Consider the following 17,469-nt stretch of genomic DNA (forward strand, 5'->3'; position numbering starts at 1 on the left):
TGAAAGTGACAACTCTTTTCTTAATCGACTTCCCAACTTACTCTCACCCTTGCATGAACACTATACTCTGGACATGGTGTAGAAGTTCATTTTATTTAGTGGGCCCACATTTCTTGGATTATCACACTGGCATTTGCATGTCCTATTTTGTGTACACAGGATTTCTATGTTTTAACCTTACTCAAAAGAAACTTGAGTTCTTATTCATCTTTGACTCAAAAACACACTAATCCCCTGGGTGAAAAAACAAAACAGCTGGACAACAGAACAAGATCACCAGCTTGCCATATTTTCATGCCCCATTACCATGGAGTTAAGCAAAGGAATAAGGTTTGGGGAACACTAATATCAAAACCCCCAACCTGACCACAAAACTCTATACTCTAAATGGGTGAAGGAGTTCAACAAACCCACCTCAAACTTGACCTTCACTTGCCCTATCTTCCCCGCCTATGGCCAAAGCATGCTGATCATTTAAACATCCTTCATTTAAGTAAATTGAGGCCAGGCCTCAATTTATATTATATTTTACATCATACCAACATCTCACCTTTGTATAGCACTATCATTTTTAAAGCATTTCCATACCAAATTGTGATAGTGTAGTACCACAGAAACAACAATGGGTTGGCAAACCGGGTTTCTAATTCCAGCCACTAACAAGAAGTATGACCATGAACAAGATGTTGAATAGCTTCATGCAGTTACCACCTCTACTAAAGACAATTATTACTAATACAATCATTTACTGCTATTACTACCGTTACTCTTGCCAAACTAAAATTCAAATCTTGAATCAAAACATTAAAATCTAAGTCCTAGTTAGACTACAGGAAAATCATTTAATTTACTTTCTTTTTCAAATTCAAAGATGATAAAGTTGTCTAGGTTTTTTTTTTTAAACATACTTTTTAAAAAACTTATATGCTTGAAATGAGTACTTGAAAAACCCTTTGCTGATGAGAAATGCGATGAAGAAAAACAAAAGTTTAAAAAAAGAAAAACCATGGTAAATAATGCAAATAATGTAATATAAAATCCAGATATAGTTATCAAATTGTGCTTATTTTTAAAGATAATCCAAAGAGTTTCCTATTAGAAACATTTAATATGTAGAATATGATAATAAAAGATGTAAGAAAGAAAGATAAATCCAGAAAAACTATATACTTTTCTATGAAATAAGGGAGCAATTTCTTTTCATGCTACAGTGCCACAGAAAAATCAGAAAGACTGCTTGGCTTGCTGTTTTGTTTTGTTTCAATATAATGTAATTACTGATAATTTAACTGTCAGATCCAGTTAAGAGCAGTTAAATACCTTGTTCTTGCAAAGTATTAAAAAATTTGATGGCATAGTCATAAATGAATAATAGTTAAAGTATCTAAGAAAGGGGGAAAAATACAATCTTTAAGACTTTTCCCTCTACTGAATAAATTTACAACTACTACTGTAAGAATATAATGAACATATCCCATAAACAAATCACTATCCAATTAAAAATCTTCCAGTGAATAAAGAGCAACAAATGAAATTTAAATTATTGAAATCTGAGATCTACCCAAATCAGCTCTTCAAAAATAACCCTTTGATGCTGCTGTAATCATATGAACCTCACCTTGGCTCTTTTCTCAGACCTGCCTTTTAGATAGTCTCCCACATTTCTTATACTTAGAATACCTGATACACCACATCATCCTAGTCAGAGATTTACTCTTTCTTTAGGCAATATATACTGGGAGGTTTTTAATGACAGCTTAAAATCCCCTCCACTGGATTAAACTCCCTTTTATATACAGCAATCCACAAGTTTTTGATGTATTTAGATAATCTACATATACAGCTGCCCCATTTGCAATCAATAAGATAACATGTAAAAATGGCTGTTACTTGGACAACTGATATTAAATTGTTTTATCAAATCTTGTAAGAATAATGTACTAAAGGAAAATACAAGTTTCACTATATACTCTGACTTACAATACAGACTCCTAATTTAAACTCCCAAAGAAATTACTTCTGTGATGCCTCTGAAAGTCATCTAGTCTTTGCTTAAAGATCTTAAAAGATGAGGAACTTGTTACTTCCTAATGTAGACTTTTTTATAAAAATTCATTAAAAGTTGTTGCTGTTCCTCTCTCAACATAGAGAACATCAAAGCACCACATTTCTTCATATTAATCCTTTTTAATGGGGTTTTGTTTTAAAACCAATCATAAAAAATAGAATATATCCTTTACCATGTTAAGGGTGGCCTGTTTTCCCTGAAAAGAACTGAAAAAATAAAACAGACCCTGTAAGAGTGTGACATCATACTTCTTACCATGGCATCTCATATGAGCTCTTGAGAGCAAGCAGGTAAGGAGTCAAGAAGATATGTATTCTAGGACTCTGAACTTCCCCAGTTTAATATTTATCACACTACCACAATTACTTAATTAATTACTTCTCTCAAGGATAATAAACTCCATGAGGGCAGGAACTATGCCATTAACTGATCACAATACTTCCAGGGCCAGTTCAGTGTGAATGAATACATACATGTGAGACTGGTTGCAGCATCTGGCAATGGTTGGTACGATGATAACCAGTCTCCCCAGGACCACTTCTCCCTAGATTTCTCTTTCTCCTACCCTTTTTCAACTACTCTCTTATTCCCTTTATTCATATCTTACTTCTGTTCTCTTTTGTTCACATCCTTTGGTAGTAACTAAAGTGATTATGTCGTATTTCTGGCAGTAAGGACCAAAGAGGTTGCAGTTCCCTAATTTACTGAGTTTCATAATTTGATGATCTCTGTATGAATTCATTTAAACCTTAAAGTAAAAACAAATATTATAGAGAAATAAAGACAAAATGGTTTGTGATATAATAAGAAATTAAATCAGAAGAACATTAATAAACTTAGACCTCAACCATAAAAATTAGAAATCTACGAAAAGAAGAAACAAGTGGTATATATGTCAAAAACAAAATAGTGTCTAGTTTTTAAGAGTCCTTTGCTAATAAAGAAAGCTAAAGTATATACATGAAATCAAATGATTCTATACCATCCAGGACCTATGTATTCAGTTTAAAACGGGAGGGAGGGGGAGAGGTAGGGGTGGGAGAGAAAGAGAGAGAGAGCAGAAAACCTGATCCTATGTAAGAAAGATTTCTAAAATAATATATAGACTAGTAGAATAATATACAGACTAGTATTAGAAAACTGTTTTAATACATCCTACCATCTTTCAATACTTATGCTGAATAGTACTGCTTTTCTTAGAAGGTACTTCAAAGTTAACAAATACCAGCAAAATTAAATCAATTCCTATTAAAACTTTAGTTGGGACATTAAACACTATTCATATTTTACACATACACATAAACAAATGTTTCAACCCCATTAAAAAGAAGAGTTTTGCAAGGGAAATCCTTAAAACAGTATGAAGTATATATGAGCTATAGCTGCTTTGGAGATACTCCCTTAGTAATAACAGCACAGGAAGCAATTTTAGTGGCAGGGAGTAAAAGCTTTTAAAGTTATTCCTGCTGACAAAGAAAGAACACAGATAGCAGGGGTAAAGGTAGTCAAATGTAGTTGAAGGTTTTCATGAGGTTAGAATCAGGAAATATAATTTTTTTTAAGGAAATTAAATTTATGGTTGCAGCTTGAGGAACTGAGAATAATGCTGAACAGGAAGGACTATGGCTAAATAATAGTGATATAAAAGAAAAAAATCACAAGTAATTATTTTCATATCAAATTTTATTTCACAGTAAAATATTAAAGGACTAAATATCCTACCCGTAAATTCAGTGCTTTTTCTTATACAGCACAAAATAGTAAATAAAAAATGTTGCAAAAAGAGAAAAAGAAAATACACTGGAAACAGAAATTATTCCGTGGAATTCTCATAGAAAAGTTCAGAATAACAAGAAAACAGGATAAGTTATCAATAGTAGAACTGTAAGAGAATAACACTTAAAAAATTAAAAGAAAAACACCAAAAGCAAGCCTCCTAATGAAAAATAAATGGCATGAATGTGGCAAAAGTAGATGATTTTAAAAATTAGCAAAGCACACCTTATAATTAAAATAATGAAAACTTTGCAGAAATGTCATTTTGGTTATTTTTAAAGTTTATGTTTACAATTAGCAATTTGAGATGACATGCATCACAGATAAGCTTTCATCCAATGAAAGAAATAGAGAGCATACTTACAATTGAATCACTTACAATTATTTTTGAAAATTCAAGAACTGGAGAGATACCAGAAGACTGGAAAAAAGCAAGTGTGGTACTGATCTTCCATAAAGAGGTAAGGAAAAGAGAGAATAGAAAGTTATGCTGTGAGTCTGACATTAATAATTAAGTAAAGGAATAAAAAGAAAAAAATCTGTAACTACACAGAGGAAAAGCAGGTACATGAACAGCTGGCAGCAGGTTAAAGAAAAAAAAGAAAAAACAAATTATGCCAAACTTAATGGCTTTTCTGTTCCTTAGAAATTTTAATTAGCAAATTGAGTTTTTAAAGAAAGGGCACCATTTTGTCTCCCTACCAAATGACAAAAGTTGGTTTAATGATGAAAGAAAAGTTATTACAGAAACCAAAAGTACTAATAAGACCATGATTCTATGTGAGGTACAGTTATCTGATTCCCTTAGATTATCGAAAATATTGAAATATCTACAAGTCCTGTAGTTTATCCACTTTGGCAAAAGGAAAAACTTGTAGTACTTAGAGGTAAAGAGAAATTCTGAGAGTAAGAATTCCTACTGTTTTTTTGTGTTTTTTTTTTTTAGGAGGTCCAGGGAATGAACCCATGACCACCTCATACATGCAAAGCAGGTGCTCAACCCCTGAGCTACAACTACTCTACTCTACCTATTTTTTTTTAAGATTAATTAATTAATTTATTTCTCCCCCCCCCCCCAGTTGTCTGTTGTCTGTGTCCATTCGCTGTGTGTTCTTCTGTGACCGCTTCTATCCTTATTAGCGGCACCGGGAATCTCTGTTTCTTTTTGTTGCATCATCTTGTTGTATCAGCTTTCTGTGTGTGCGGTGCCATTCTTGGGCAGGCTGCACTTTCTTTCACACTGGGCGGCTCTCCTTACGGGGCGCACTCCTTGCGTGTGGGGCTCCCCGACGCAGGGGATACTGCTGCGGGGCATGGCACTCCTTTGGCGCATCAGTACTGCGCATGGGCCAGCTCCACATGGGTCAAGGAGGCCAGGGGTTTGAACTGCGGACCTCCCATGTGGTAGACGGACGCCCTAACCACTGGGCCAAGTCCGCGTCCCCTCTACCTATTTTTAATCCTAAGGAACATTCAACTATCAAGGCTTTGGAGTGAAGATTTATCAATTCAACATTGTCCATAAAATTGAATATTATTAAACCCTTTTGTCCATTCTACCTTCAGGAAGGTGTTTTCCATTTAAAACAATGCCCTGATAATCTAAGACTCCAAATTAGGTTCTCTTTATCAAAACAGTAACTACATAGGTATTTTACCAATAACTGCTAGAATGCCCTAAAAGGCAAGGTTCCCCTCACCCCTGCCCCTGTAGTTCTAAGTGAGCAGTTCTAACACCATGGATTCACCAGGGATGCACTTTTTTTTTCCCCTCCAGATTTGTAGACATGAGAAATCATTTCATCATTACAGGATAGCAAAGTAGATAGATATTAATCTTATTTCACAAAAGCTTGTCCAAATTATCCAGCTGGGTTGTGTGTATGTTTGTTTTAAATTGGGATGCCAACCCAGTCCCCTGACTACAAATTCATTACACTTTTGAATTAAACCACAATGATGTTTGAAGAGTTCATAGTACAAAAGCACTAAAATATAATCTTAAAATTGCCCAAAGGAGCCTGGCATAGTGAAAATGAACATGAGCCGTAAGATCAGACTGATCTCAACTTTTAAATCCTAAATCTACAAATTACTACCTGATTACCTGTGTGACCCTGACAAGTTACTCCCCTTCCATTTCCTCATCTATAAGATGTGTATAATAATAAATACCACTGAAGGCTGTTGAACAGATGAAATAAAATAATTTCTATAAACTAACACAAAGGTAGATATTCTATTTCCCCTTTGTAATTTATAACCTTAGAAACCAGGATTCACCATTGTATCCTCAGGTCCTACACAGTCTCTAACTCAATAAGGCACTCACTGAGTACATGAGAGATAAAATGAATAACTGGATAATGTCATAAACACATGCAATTATAATAGAGAAAATCAAGAAAAGGAGCCTATATTAAATTGTATTTAACAACCCTTTTGAAAAAGTAAAACAAAGAGTAAATTAATTCTGAAGAAGAAAATAATAGCAAAACAGGACTGAACAATAAACTAAACAAATGGTGAAATATAGTTTGGAAAACAGAAAAAAATTCCAATATGAGATTTTCAGAAAAGTGTTAGGTATTATGCCTAAATTGCAAAAGGTAAATTATACTTAGTTATTACTTTGGTATCAAACAGTTAAAATACATAAAGTTTTCCCCTCCAAAAAAAAAAAGAACCTGATTTTTGAACATACATTAGTTCCTTGAAAAAAGAAAATTTCTTTTGTCTGTAAATCACAAAGAAATAGTTTATGCATAACATTTTCAGTTTTAAAAAAATAGCACAAAACAAATATGAATTGTTTTTATGTAGTTGTTAAAGAAGTCCGCTTCTTTACCAAACAGGAATCAGGTGCAGACACCAATACCAAAACTTATGAACATCAATCTTAAGACAACTGCTTACTCTTCATGACATCTTCATCTAATAATGTCATCCTTTGACTTGCAGAACACTAATATTATTTCCATAAAGTGATTTGGTTACTAGAACAACTGTACAATAAAGGTATGTGATTTGTAATATTTTCCTCTTTTAAATCACTGATAGCTTGCCTTTCCAGAGGACTCTCCCAATTTATTCAATAAAGCAATATAAAAAATCATTGCCAAGGCAAAACAAAAACCTGAAGTCTCTAAATAGGATAATCATATTCCTACTTTGCCTGGGATAGTCCCTATTTATGCCTATTGGCCCAGAAAAATTATTAGCAGTCTTTTTCACAATTAAAAGTGATCCAGTTGGGACATAAATTATTTTGTCACCATCTCTATAAAAGATGTAAAGCATGTTTAAGATATAAATGTCATGAAATGAATATAAAATTACTTTAGAGGTTTCAGAAATACATCAAATGAACAAAAGAAATCCAAAATGAAACTTGAGTTACAGGTTCTGAATTCAGAAAGTGAACTACAGAAATAAAACAGAATTCAAATCAAGTAACATTAACTAAGTGATTACCTTATGCTAGACAGAAAAATAGGGAAGTTGTATTTTTTTAAGTTATTTTGTTCAAATACAAACACACACACACACGTACATACATACCAAGATTAGTAAAACACATGAAACTTAATAGCAGTTAACCCTGGAGAGTAGGAGTGAGGAATGAAGGCATTCAAGTAAGAAAATGTCTTATTTTTCTAATTTATGCATTCAGGCTCATTTGACTTTTTATAAGTATGTATATTTTCCATAATTTAAATAGTTTTATACAAAGATGTTCAGAAACTGTACAGGTTATAAATATTTTTCAAAAATTTTAGAAGTGTTTTGATTAGTAAAGTCATTAACATCATTTATTTAAAATTATCTGCAGGGGAGTAGATGTGGCTCAGTTGGGTGCCTGCCTCCCACATAGGAGGTCCCAGGTTCAGTTCCCAGTGCCTCCTCCTTAAAGAAGACAAGCAAACACAACAAGCAGACACAGTGAGGGAGCCATTTCAGGAGAATGGGAAAAAAGTAAACTAGTTTAAAAAAAAAAAATCTGCAAAATCCTAAACTGTTTTTAGAAAGTAAATTTGGCAATCCTAAAGCTGCTCAGATATAACTTTCCAACCAAAGTAAAATATAACATACGTACAAAGAGCACAGGTAAAGTACATATTAGCAATTAATATTTAGCAATCACCACTATATTGGAATAAATGAAATACTGATGAAAAAAATGGCCATTGAAGCAAAACATAAGACCTACATTTTCCCCCCCACATTCTTCTTGCAAACAACATGATCATCATGACTCAACACTCAAGAAAGCAAACGAATAAAGAACAAAGCACCTACTATGGCACACCTCCTATCAAAGCACTGTTTTACCATGTACTGCTGGTAACCAAAACTTCTCTTCTGAATTATTGGCCATAGGTTAAGTCATACCCAGACCTAAATAAATTCTGAGTGGCATACTAGCAAGGAATGAAAATAATACATCCCTTCCCCAACCTGAGATTACTGCCTACCATTCAGTTTAACAGCATTTTGGAAAGCAAAGTCTTGTCGTTTTTGAGGATCCACCAAAAATGAAAGCTTTAGGCAAATTTCCTGGAAATATGATCTACATATTACCAGGGGAAATTCACATTAAACATGCAAATCCTTAAAGTATTTTAGCAGTTATTTAAGTTTTTGAAATAACTGCAGAATCCTCAACAGCAATAATATCTGTTGAAAATTTGATTATGATATGCTTTCAAAAATAAAATCTTACATATTCATCAAACAAGACTGGATCTTTCTGCATAGCAAAATGTAAGACTTAAACTGATAAATTAAGCAACATCCATGGGAAGCTGAATGATAAACTAGTCATACAGTAAGCAATCAGTAGTAAAAAGCTGTCTCTCACAAACCAACCAAACAAAAAGCAAAAGCAAACAAAACAAAAGCAATACTCACAATGAAAACAAAAAACCCTGAATTGAAAAGATTTCATAACTGATATGGCATTTGTCCCTTAAAAATTACATACTCCAAAGCTATTTTTGCATATCCAGCTGTCAGTTAGAAAGAAATATAGGCCAAGTTCTTGCTACAGCTGTTAAAAATGTAATACAAAATTACCTTGATTTAGTTTAACTGTTGTCAGAAATGTATCAAGATGATCTAAAATACGGCTAGAATATAAATCCATGAGGACAGGGCTTTGTTTTGTTCACTACTGTACCCCTCAGGCTAGCGCTTGGTTTGTAGTAGGTGCTCAACAAAAACTGTGTAAACGAATTAATTAAGGAATTCTGCAATGTGCCTGTTAGCATTTAAACATAAAAAGTAATAAAAGAACTGGAAGTTCTTACAGGTTATAAATCAGAGAATTCATGAAAAACCATAAACCACTTATTTAGTTATTGCAAAGGCTTTATTGTATTACAAGTATGGATACTGAATTTTTTAAAGCCTAACTAATAGTTTTTAAGGAAAAAGAAAATGGAAAGGGAGAAAAAGGTATTGAAATAAATGGCAGTTAGCTAAGAAACAAGATCAAGCAATGACAATTGACTCAATCCTCTAAAAATTCATTCTCTAAAATGCCCAATCTTATCATAAGCATATTTTTACAAATACTCTGGGCCCCAGGATTCAGTGCTGGAATTATTTATTCATTAGGCGTCTCTTTTGACTATGACACTGTACTGGATGCCCTGGGGATGCAAAGATGAAGCAGATATAGACCCTGCCCTAAATAACCTTCAAATCTATAAGAGGAAATAAATACTTGTCTACAAATAGCTGAGACAATCATGGTAATGTAAGTGTCATAAAAAAGATACTAAGAAATTCAAAGGAGAAAGTTATGAGGAGAAAGTTTTCATGGAGACAGCATTTGAGAGTACAGGATTTGGACAGGCAAATGGGAAGAAGAGTGTTGCAGCAGTGAGCCTAGGCAGGAAGCAGCCTAATCAGATGGAATGTTTGAACTTTCTTTTAATGCAGTTACTATTTATAGACACGAGGGCAGGTCTGAGAAAACTAACATGAGATGCTTAAGTACCCAGAAATTAAGGAGAGCAGGAACCCTTTATCAAATCTGAAGGGAAAAGGAAGGGAACAATATTACTTCACAGGGGTCAATCACAAACTCGGGTCATGGAGGAGCTATCCAACAGACCAAATAGGAACATAGCCACTGCCAGAACTGCACCAAAGGTTAAGCAACAGAAGAAATAAGTACCCCAAAGGCTCTCTTTCTTCCCTGTCTCCTGCTGCTACCTCCCATTGGCTAAGCCAAACCAGAAGCAGAGGACAATGTTTCCCTGGTGATGCATACTGTAGACGTCAGCTTTTGGTGGCAAAGAGCAGAGAAGGGCAGACGATAGATCTGTAGGAAAATGGAGAATAACCAGAAAGGACACATTCTCAGGCTGACGGACGAGTATATAAGCACAAAGAGAGGCTAGTGTAAGATATTTTTCAGATGCAGGTGCTGAATCTGAACAGAAACTACAATTAGCAGCTAAACTAGGAAAAGGCCTGGGATTTGGAAAGTGGACTGAGCATTGGATGGAGAGTTGTTCACCAGAGCAGGATCCCATTACCTCTGGGAGATAAAAGAGCAAGAGTTATCTGTGATCTAGCCCTAGTTATTCTAATCCCTAGCTGTGTGACCTTGGGCAAGTTACTTTGCTTCTGTGAGACCATTTTCCTCCACTATAAAAGGTAGAGAACGATTTAGAACATTAAGATCCTTTCCAGTTCTAGGATTCCATAAAGCCAGTACTTCCAGGTAAATAATCATGTTCACCAGGTGAGTTAATATCTTACCATATTGGAAAAACCTGAAGTCTACTTATTAACATTAGAAGAAAATTAATTTCATTTAAATAAAGACACAGTAAGAACCTACAGGTTCCAAATGCATCTAAGTCCTCCAACAATATGACAAAGAATACTAAAACATAAGTAAACCTCTACTATTTAAGTGCAACCTTGAAACAGTGAGAAAGACTAATGCAATCAGATTTTAAAACTCTGGAATGCAAAAAAAATGCAAAGAAACAAAGGAGTAAGAGTAACTATTTGGCTGACGTGGCAATTTTGGGGAAAAAAAAGTTACTCTGCCAATATAATAAAGAAGTAAAGGGGAAGCGGACTTGGCCCAGTGATTAGGGCATCTGTCTGCCACATGGGAGGTCTGCGGTTCAAGTCCCGGGCCTCCTTGACCGGTGTGGAGCTGGCCCACGTGCAGTACTGATGCGCGCAGGGGGTGCCCTGCCATGCAGGGGTGTCCCCTGTGTAGGGGAGCCCCACGCGCAAGGAGTGTGCCCCGTAAGGAGAGCCGCCCAGCGCGAAAGAAAGTGCAGCCTGCCCAGGAATGGTGCCACACACACACGGAGAGCTGACATAACAAGATGAGCAACAAAAAGAAACAGATTCCTATGCCGCTGACAACAACAGAAGTGGACAAAGAAGAACACACATAGCAAATGGACACAGAGAGCAGACAACGGGGGGGGGGGGGGGGGTTGGGGAGGGGGAGGGGAGAGAAATAAATAAAAAATAAATCTTAAAAAAAAAAACAAAGTTCCTGAAGTACATCAGAAATAAATGAACTCCAATTTGGGAAGGACTAATATTCTCTCTGCTTTTTTCTCTTTCACACACACACCCACCCCTCAATCACTACCATACACACACACACACATTACCATTCATGACACAAATATTTACTTCTCCATTACTTGCCAAGTTCCATCACTGCCTTCAAAGGACATCTTTAAGGGCAAAAGAGAAAAGGGCATATATAATTAAGCATTACCTAATCTTCTAGAATCAGCTAAAATTTCACTCCTTCCTCTCAAAAAGTCTCCCTGACTTTTCTAGCCACAACATGCATTTTCCTGTGATACTAACAAGTGTGTCACAGAACCAGTTTGTGCTTCTACTGCTATTAGTATACTTTCAACTCTATTAAAGACCTTACAGTTTATAACATTGTTTATCAACACTTTCTCCAAGTCCTCTCTCATTTCTGATAGCAACCAGGGAGCTTGGTGACCTATGGAATACTTCCAGGGATAAACCTAACTCCAGTACAACTGGCCAAAGGTTTGTACTTTGATCACTTAACAAGCATTCACTGAACATCTACTATGTGCCAAGCATTAGACTGGGGGCAAAGGCCTTGCGGATACAAAGATAAATAAGAACTCTCTGGTCTCTAGGAAGTTAAAGAGTCTAATGTGGGAAGCAGATTTGGCTCAACTGATAGAGCATCTGCCTACCACATGGGAGGTCCAGGGTTCAAACCCCAGGCCTCCTGACTCATGTGGTGAGCTGGCCCATGCAGTGTTGATGTACGCAAGGAGTGCCATGCCACACAAGGGTGTCCCCCACATAGGGGAACCCCACACAAGGAGTGCACCCTGTAAGGAGAGCCGCCCTGTGCAAAAAGAGTACAGCCTGCCCAGGAGTGGGGCTGCACACATGGAGAGCTGACACAGCAAGATGACGCAACAGAAAGAGACACTGAATCCCGGTGCCACTGACAAGAATGCAAGCAGACACAGAAGAACACATAGTGAATGAACACAGAGAGCAGACAACAAGGGGAGGGGGGAAAGGGGAGAAAAACTTAAAAAAAAAAAATGAGTCTAATATAAGAATTATAATATAAGAATTAGATATGCAAACAAAAAATTTACAGTATAACCTAACAAGGACTGCAATATAGAAATCTGATCAAAGTGCAGTGGTGGCATACAAAGGTGAAGAGAATAGGAAGACATCATAGAAAAGACAATATATAAGCTATATGTTAAGGGAAGAATTGGGAGGTTTATCACTTGAGATGTAGTGTGATAATTCTAAACAGAAGGAGAAGTCTGTGAAAGGCAAAGAACTATGAGAGGCAACATTATGTTCTAAATGAGGAATCGTTTACAGTGCTAGGATTGGTGCCTTGGACACACAGAACTGAGTTCAGACACAGAGATGAATTAGGACCAGACTGTGAAAGGCCTTGAAGGACATGCCAGGCAGCTGGACTTTGGCAAGGAGGAACCAAAACAGATTTTTAAGCATGGGAGTGGCTCAGTCAGATTTGTTTTTTAGGATAAAGGGGGGGAGTAGGGAAGTCCAGTGACAGGAAGACTAGGTAGAAAGTTTTTGCAAAAGTCTGGGTGAGATGATGGTCTAAATTAAAGCTGTATCGGCAAAAAAATGATGCCAAATCCAAGAGCTATTATCAAGGCAGCTTTAACAGGACCTCATGGCTGGACATGGAAAATAGGAGAGATGGAAAATGGCTTTAAATGACTAACTGCCTGAGTGTGAGAGAACATCAATTATAATTAAAATATTTAGGGAGTGGTACTAGGCTTAGTTATAGTTTCTATGTAAGACCTATGGTTTTCAAGTAATCTTGGTTTAAACTTTCATTGAAGATCTTCCTAAATATAATTTTCTGAACACATTACAGTAATCATAAAAACTTGGTTCTACTGTCATAAGAATCACCATAAACATCAGTTATCACTGAACAGTAGAAAGTTTAGATATTGCTATATTCCAGGGAACATTCTTGAATTTATTTTTTAGAATTAAAGCCTGGTATTAGCTTTTCTTGTTCTCTTCCTCTTTCTTAACAGAGTATAAACTATACAACTGCCTGACTTTCCACTTTCTAATCAGCAGAGCAAGGTGATATCTGAACCAACCTAACACTGAAACTCCCTGCTGATCTTCACATCAACTGGGGATGAACTGAGGGGTGGCTCAGTGGATAGATAATTACCAATACAATATTTTCACATGAAAAAAAAAAAAAACAATCACACCATCTACAACTTTAGAAATACCAAAATAAATGTGACCAACAGCCTTCGGAGCTTAGTATTTATTGACAAGCTCTTCAAATACAATGTCATCTCCGTCAAAACCAAATTCAGGACACTCTGGGAACAGATTCAGCCTCTCTATTACTGCTTCCTTGTTTCCCACGCTCTCAAACTAAAAATGTGATTTTTAGTGGCACATACCTTTTCTGGACTAGAAAAGATATTTTTATATAAACTGTCTCTTGCTGGGCTGCACAAAAAGTAAAAGTAAATGAGAGGGAAGCAGATGTGACTCAGGCCACTGGGCGTCCACCTACCACATGGGAGGTCCCAGGTTTGGTTCCCAGTACCTCCTTAAAAGAAGACAAGCACACAAGGAACAGACACAGAGAACTGACAGTGAGCACACACAACGAGGTGTGTGTGTGCGTGGGGGGGGGGGATACAGAAAATAAATCTAAAAAAAAGTAAATGAGAGGTATTAACACTATTCATTAAAAGGGTTTATCACCTTCTCAGTTCAATACAAGCAATGTTCTGAGATGGTTCATGCTAATTGTGTTAAAATTTTCCAATTTTAAAGTTCACTGCAAAGGCTATTAAAACTACAACTACTGGGAAGGGGACTTGGCCCAATGGATAGGGTGTCCACCTACCATATGGGAGGTCCAAGGTTCAAACAACGGGCCTCCTTGACCCATGTGGAGCTGGTCCATGTGCAGTGCTGATGCAAGCAAGGAGTGCCCTGCCACGCAGGGATGTCCCCTGCATAGGGGAGCCCCACGCGCAAGGAGGGCGCCCCGTAAGGAGAGCCACCAAGCGCGAAAGAAAGTGCAGCCTGCCCAAGAATGGCGCTGCACACACAGAGAGCTGACACAACAACAAGATGACGCAACAAAAAGAAACATAGATTACTGGTGCTGCTGATAAGGATAGAAGCGGTCACAGAAGAACACACAGCGAATGGACACAGAGAACAGACAACGGGGGGCGGGGGGGGGGAGTGGGAGTGGGAGAAGGGGAGAGATAAATTTTTAAAAATTAAACAAAAAAAACTACAGCTACTATTCTAAGATCATTCCCTGCTTTTCCACTGAGAAAGTAGGAAAAAAATTACTTGATTTGTTTTTAATCTCCTGAATATAGCTAAAAGTAAATAGTTTAAAGTCGACTAACAAGCAAAACCAAATGTTACTTCAAATTAGCAAAAGATTTTCTTGTTTAATACATCTCGAGTCAATGTCAGCAAAAAGTCCATGACGATTCAAATAGTGGTCTAGGCATTATACTCAAATTCCAACACCTAAACTGCACTAAGAGCCGAACCTTTCCCTTCAGTTGTTTTGTAAAACCCTATAAAACTACTTCAAAGTTTTCTATATTTTTGTACAAGCTACTCAAAAATCATAAAACCACCTCCTTCTCCACACACATACAAACAAATAATAACATCATAATTATCACACGAAAAGATACAGAGCCAGGCAAGAACAACACTGTGCCAAAAATAAAACTCAAAAACGTTTGGTCTACAACTGGAGAGTCTATTAATGGGCAACTAGTCAAAACTAGGTTCTCACATAAACAGAAAGCTTAACTTTTTGTTTAAAATATCTTGAGACAGCATTCGAAAAGAAAATATAGTTTCACAAAAAGGAACTGAAAAAAAGGAAAGAGATTCACTCCTTGGTAGCGAACGAGCCCTCAATGGAACAGAAGGCCCCTAGCCTCAGCTTCCAAGCCATCTCGAGCAAGAAAGTGAAGAGAGTTCCAGGGGCAGGAGGAAGGTAGGCGAGAGAGTGACATTCGCGCCCAAGGTCTGGGCCCAGGCAGGCAGCAGGGATCCAGGGGGCTCATGATAGAGCCCAGCCCCTCTCCCAGACCCTGTGGGTCTACTCACTCCGCAAGTGGCCAGCAAGAAAGCCATTCGCCAAGGCCCCTGCCCTCCTTGCCTCCAAGGGAGACAGCCAGGGGCTGCTCCCGAGCGCCCCTCCTCTGTCCCCTCGACTGGGATCCCCGGGCTGCGGCGCAGTGGGTGCAGCCTGAGATTCAGCCTACCCGCCGGGACACCTCCTTCGTCAGTACTCCTACTCCGCCCCGGCCCCGGCCTAGGGACTGCCCCGATTGGCTAGTCCTGCCAGCTCCTGGCAAAGAGACCTCTGGCGATTGGCCATGGGTCACCTGCGCCGGTTTTGGAGTGGAGCAGCAGGCGGAAGCCTGCCGGGAGTGGGAGGAGCCGGCAGCTGCAGGCCAGCACCCAGGGCCCACTCTTCGCCTCCTCCAGCCCCTGTCTGGACCCCACAGCTCACCTAAGGGAGTCCGGGCCAGCGCTCTCAGCGTCAGCATCTGGATCTACTCTTCAGGACACGAGGCCGTCACCCCACCGAGCCAGCACCGCCCCCAGAAAGGTTGTCACTCAAAAGAGCTCAGCTTGGTCTCAGAGCTCCGGCCCCAGGATTCCACTGGATGGCGACTGGGAAAGAACCCAGTCACCATAGTAAACTTGCTTCACCTACACGGACGGCTTCTAGCTCGCATCCAAAATATGTCGGCAACTGAGGAGCCTAAGCCCAGAAGTTTCATTTTGAAAACTGATTTTGCTTACTTCCGCAAAGTTGTTTTGCCTACAGGGTGAGGGTGGGAGGAGGAAGGGAAGATGGGGATTATTATTTATAAACAAAAGCTGTTGTGCCACAGCTCCACAATGAATGTAGGTGGCTTGTAAAGATGCTTCAGGAATCTAAATGGTATAACTTGAAATTATATCAAAAGTTTGGGCTTAGAGGACATCGATAAGGATTTATCCAAAATGCAAGAAATGACAAATGATTTGACTGATAGATAGGTAGATCTGGAAGACAATCTCCTTCCTTACGGCTATTTGTATACCTATCCTTCTCCCTTCCAGGACTCTACTAAATTCCTAAATTAATTAATTTTTTATTAGCCATACCAGTACCTTCATCAAGCATCATAGCGCATACTGCACAAAGGGCATACTAAATGTTTTCTAAATATAAGCTAAACTTCTATACTCAATGTTAAAGACAACTTTAGTTTACATAAATGGATTCAAAACATCCCAATACCATACGCATCCTCTTATTCCCTTAGCCATTCCTCAAAAGCATGATCCTTTTCCACTCACTGCTTCCTATCTCCTGAAATGAAACCACCTTCATCCATCCTAATGTGCAATCCATAAACCTAGCAGTTATCCATGATACTTCCCTCACTTCATATTCCATCCATCACTAAACCCTATCATTTTTATCACCTAAATAGTTTCAGCTCTGTCTACTTCTCTCCATCACCACTACCTTATTACAGGCCGCAGCATTTTAAAATAATCTCTTCACTAAAGACTTCCTGTATCTACTGTGGCCTCTGCAATCCATTCTCAACATTATGGCCAGAGTTGTATTTCAAAAACAATTTCAGAACGCTCACCACCACCACCCCAACCGCTAATTAAATAACTTCAGTGGCTTTCCATTGTGCTTAGTGTACAACTCAAAATCTTTAACAAGAGTTTGCAAGGTTTAGTCCCTACTTACCCCTGGCTCTTCCTTACACCTTGCATTACCTCATTTTCTACCTTCCATACAACGGCCTTTTTCATATTTATTGAATTTGCCATGGATGTTCCAAACTCAGGGCCTTACACGTACTGTTTTTTGTTTCACAATGTCCCCTTGCCACTAATTCCCACCCTTCACTTAGTTAACTTCTACTTATCATCATTTTCTCAGGGACTCCTATATCAATTCTTCTTCTTATATGACCTCACAGCCCATGTAATTGTCCTTTATAGAACTTATCACAACTATAAGTTTA

The 17,469-nt window shown here is 37.8% G+C and overlaps 1 protein-coding gene across 15 annotated transcripts in view; it reads right to left on the minus strand.

The window, feature by feature from the left end:
• Window positions 1-17,469, minus strand: part of OSBPL9 (oxysterol binding protein like 9) — a 201,250-nt gene that overhangs the window by 56,544 nt on the left and 127,237 nt on the right. For 4 of the 15 annotated variants that reach the window (XM_004476487.5, XM_058303592.1, XM_004476488.5 and 1 more), the window contains one exon: window positions 4,224-4,292. The exons of 5 other annotated variants lie outside the window; for them this stretch is intronic. In XM_004476487.5, the coding sequence (XP_004476544.1) occupies window positions 4,224-4,292 (69 nt within the window). Of the gene's footprint in view, window positions 1-4,223; window positions 4,293-14,288; window positions 15,855-17,469 lie in introns of those variants that run through there. 6 more of the 15 variants (XM_058303595.2, XM_004476491.5, XM_058303596.2 and 3 more) reach the window with 6 other exon arrangements.

The sequence above is a fragment of the Dasypus novemcinctus genome, chromosome 9 (assembly GCF_030445035.2).
Source record: "Dasypus novemcinctus isolate mDasNov1 chromosome 9, mDasNov1.1.hap2, whole genome shotgun sequence".
Lineage (NCBI taxonomy): Eukaryota > Metazoa > Chordata > Mammalia > Cingulata > Dasypodidae > Dasypus > Dasypus novemcinctus.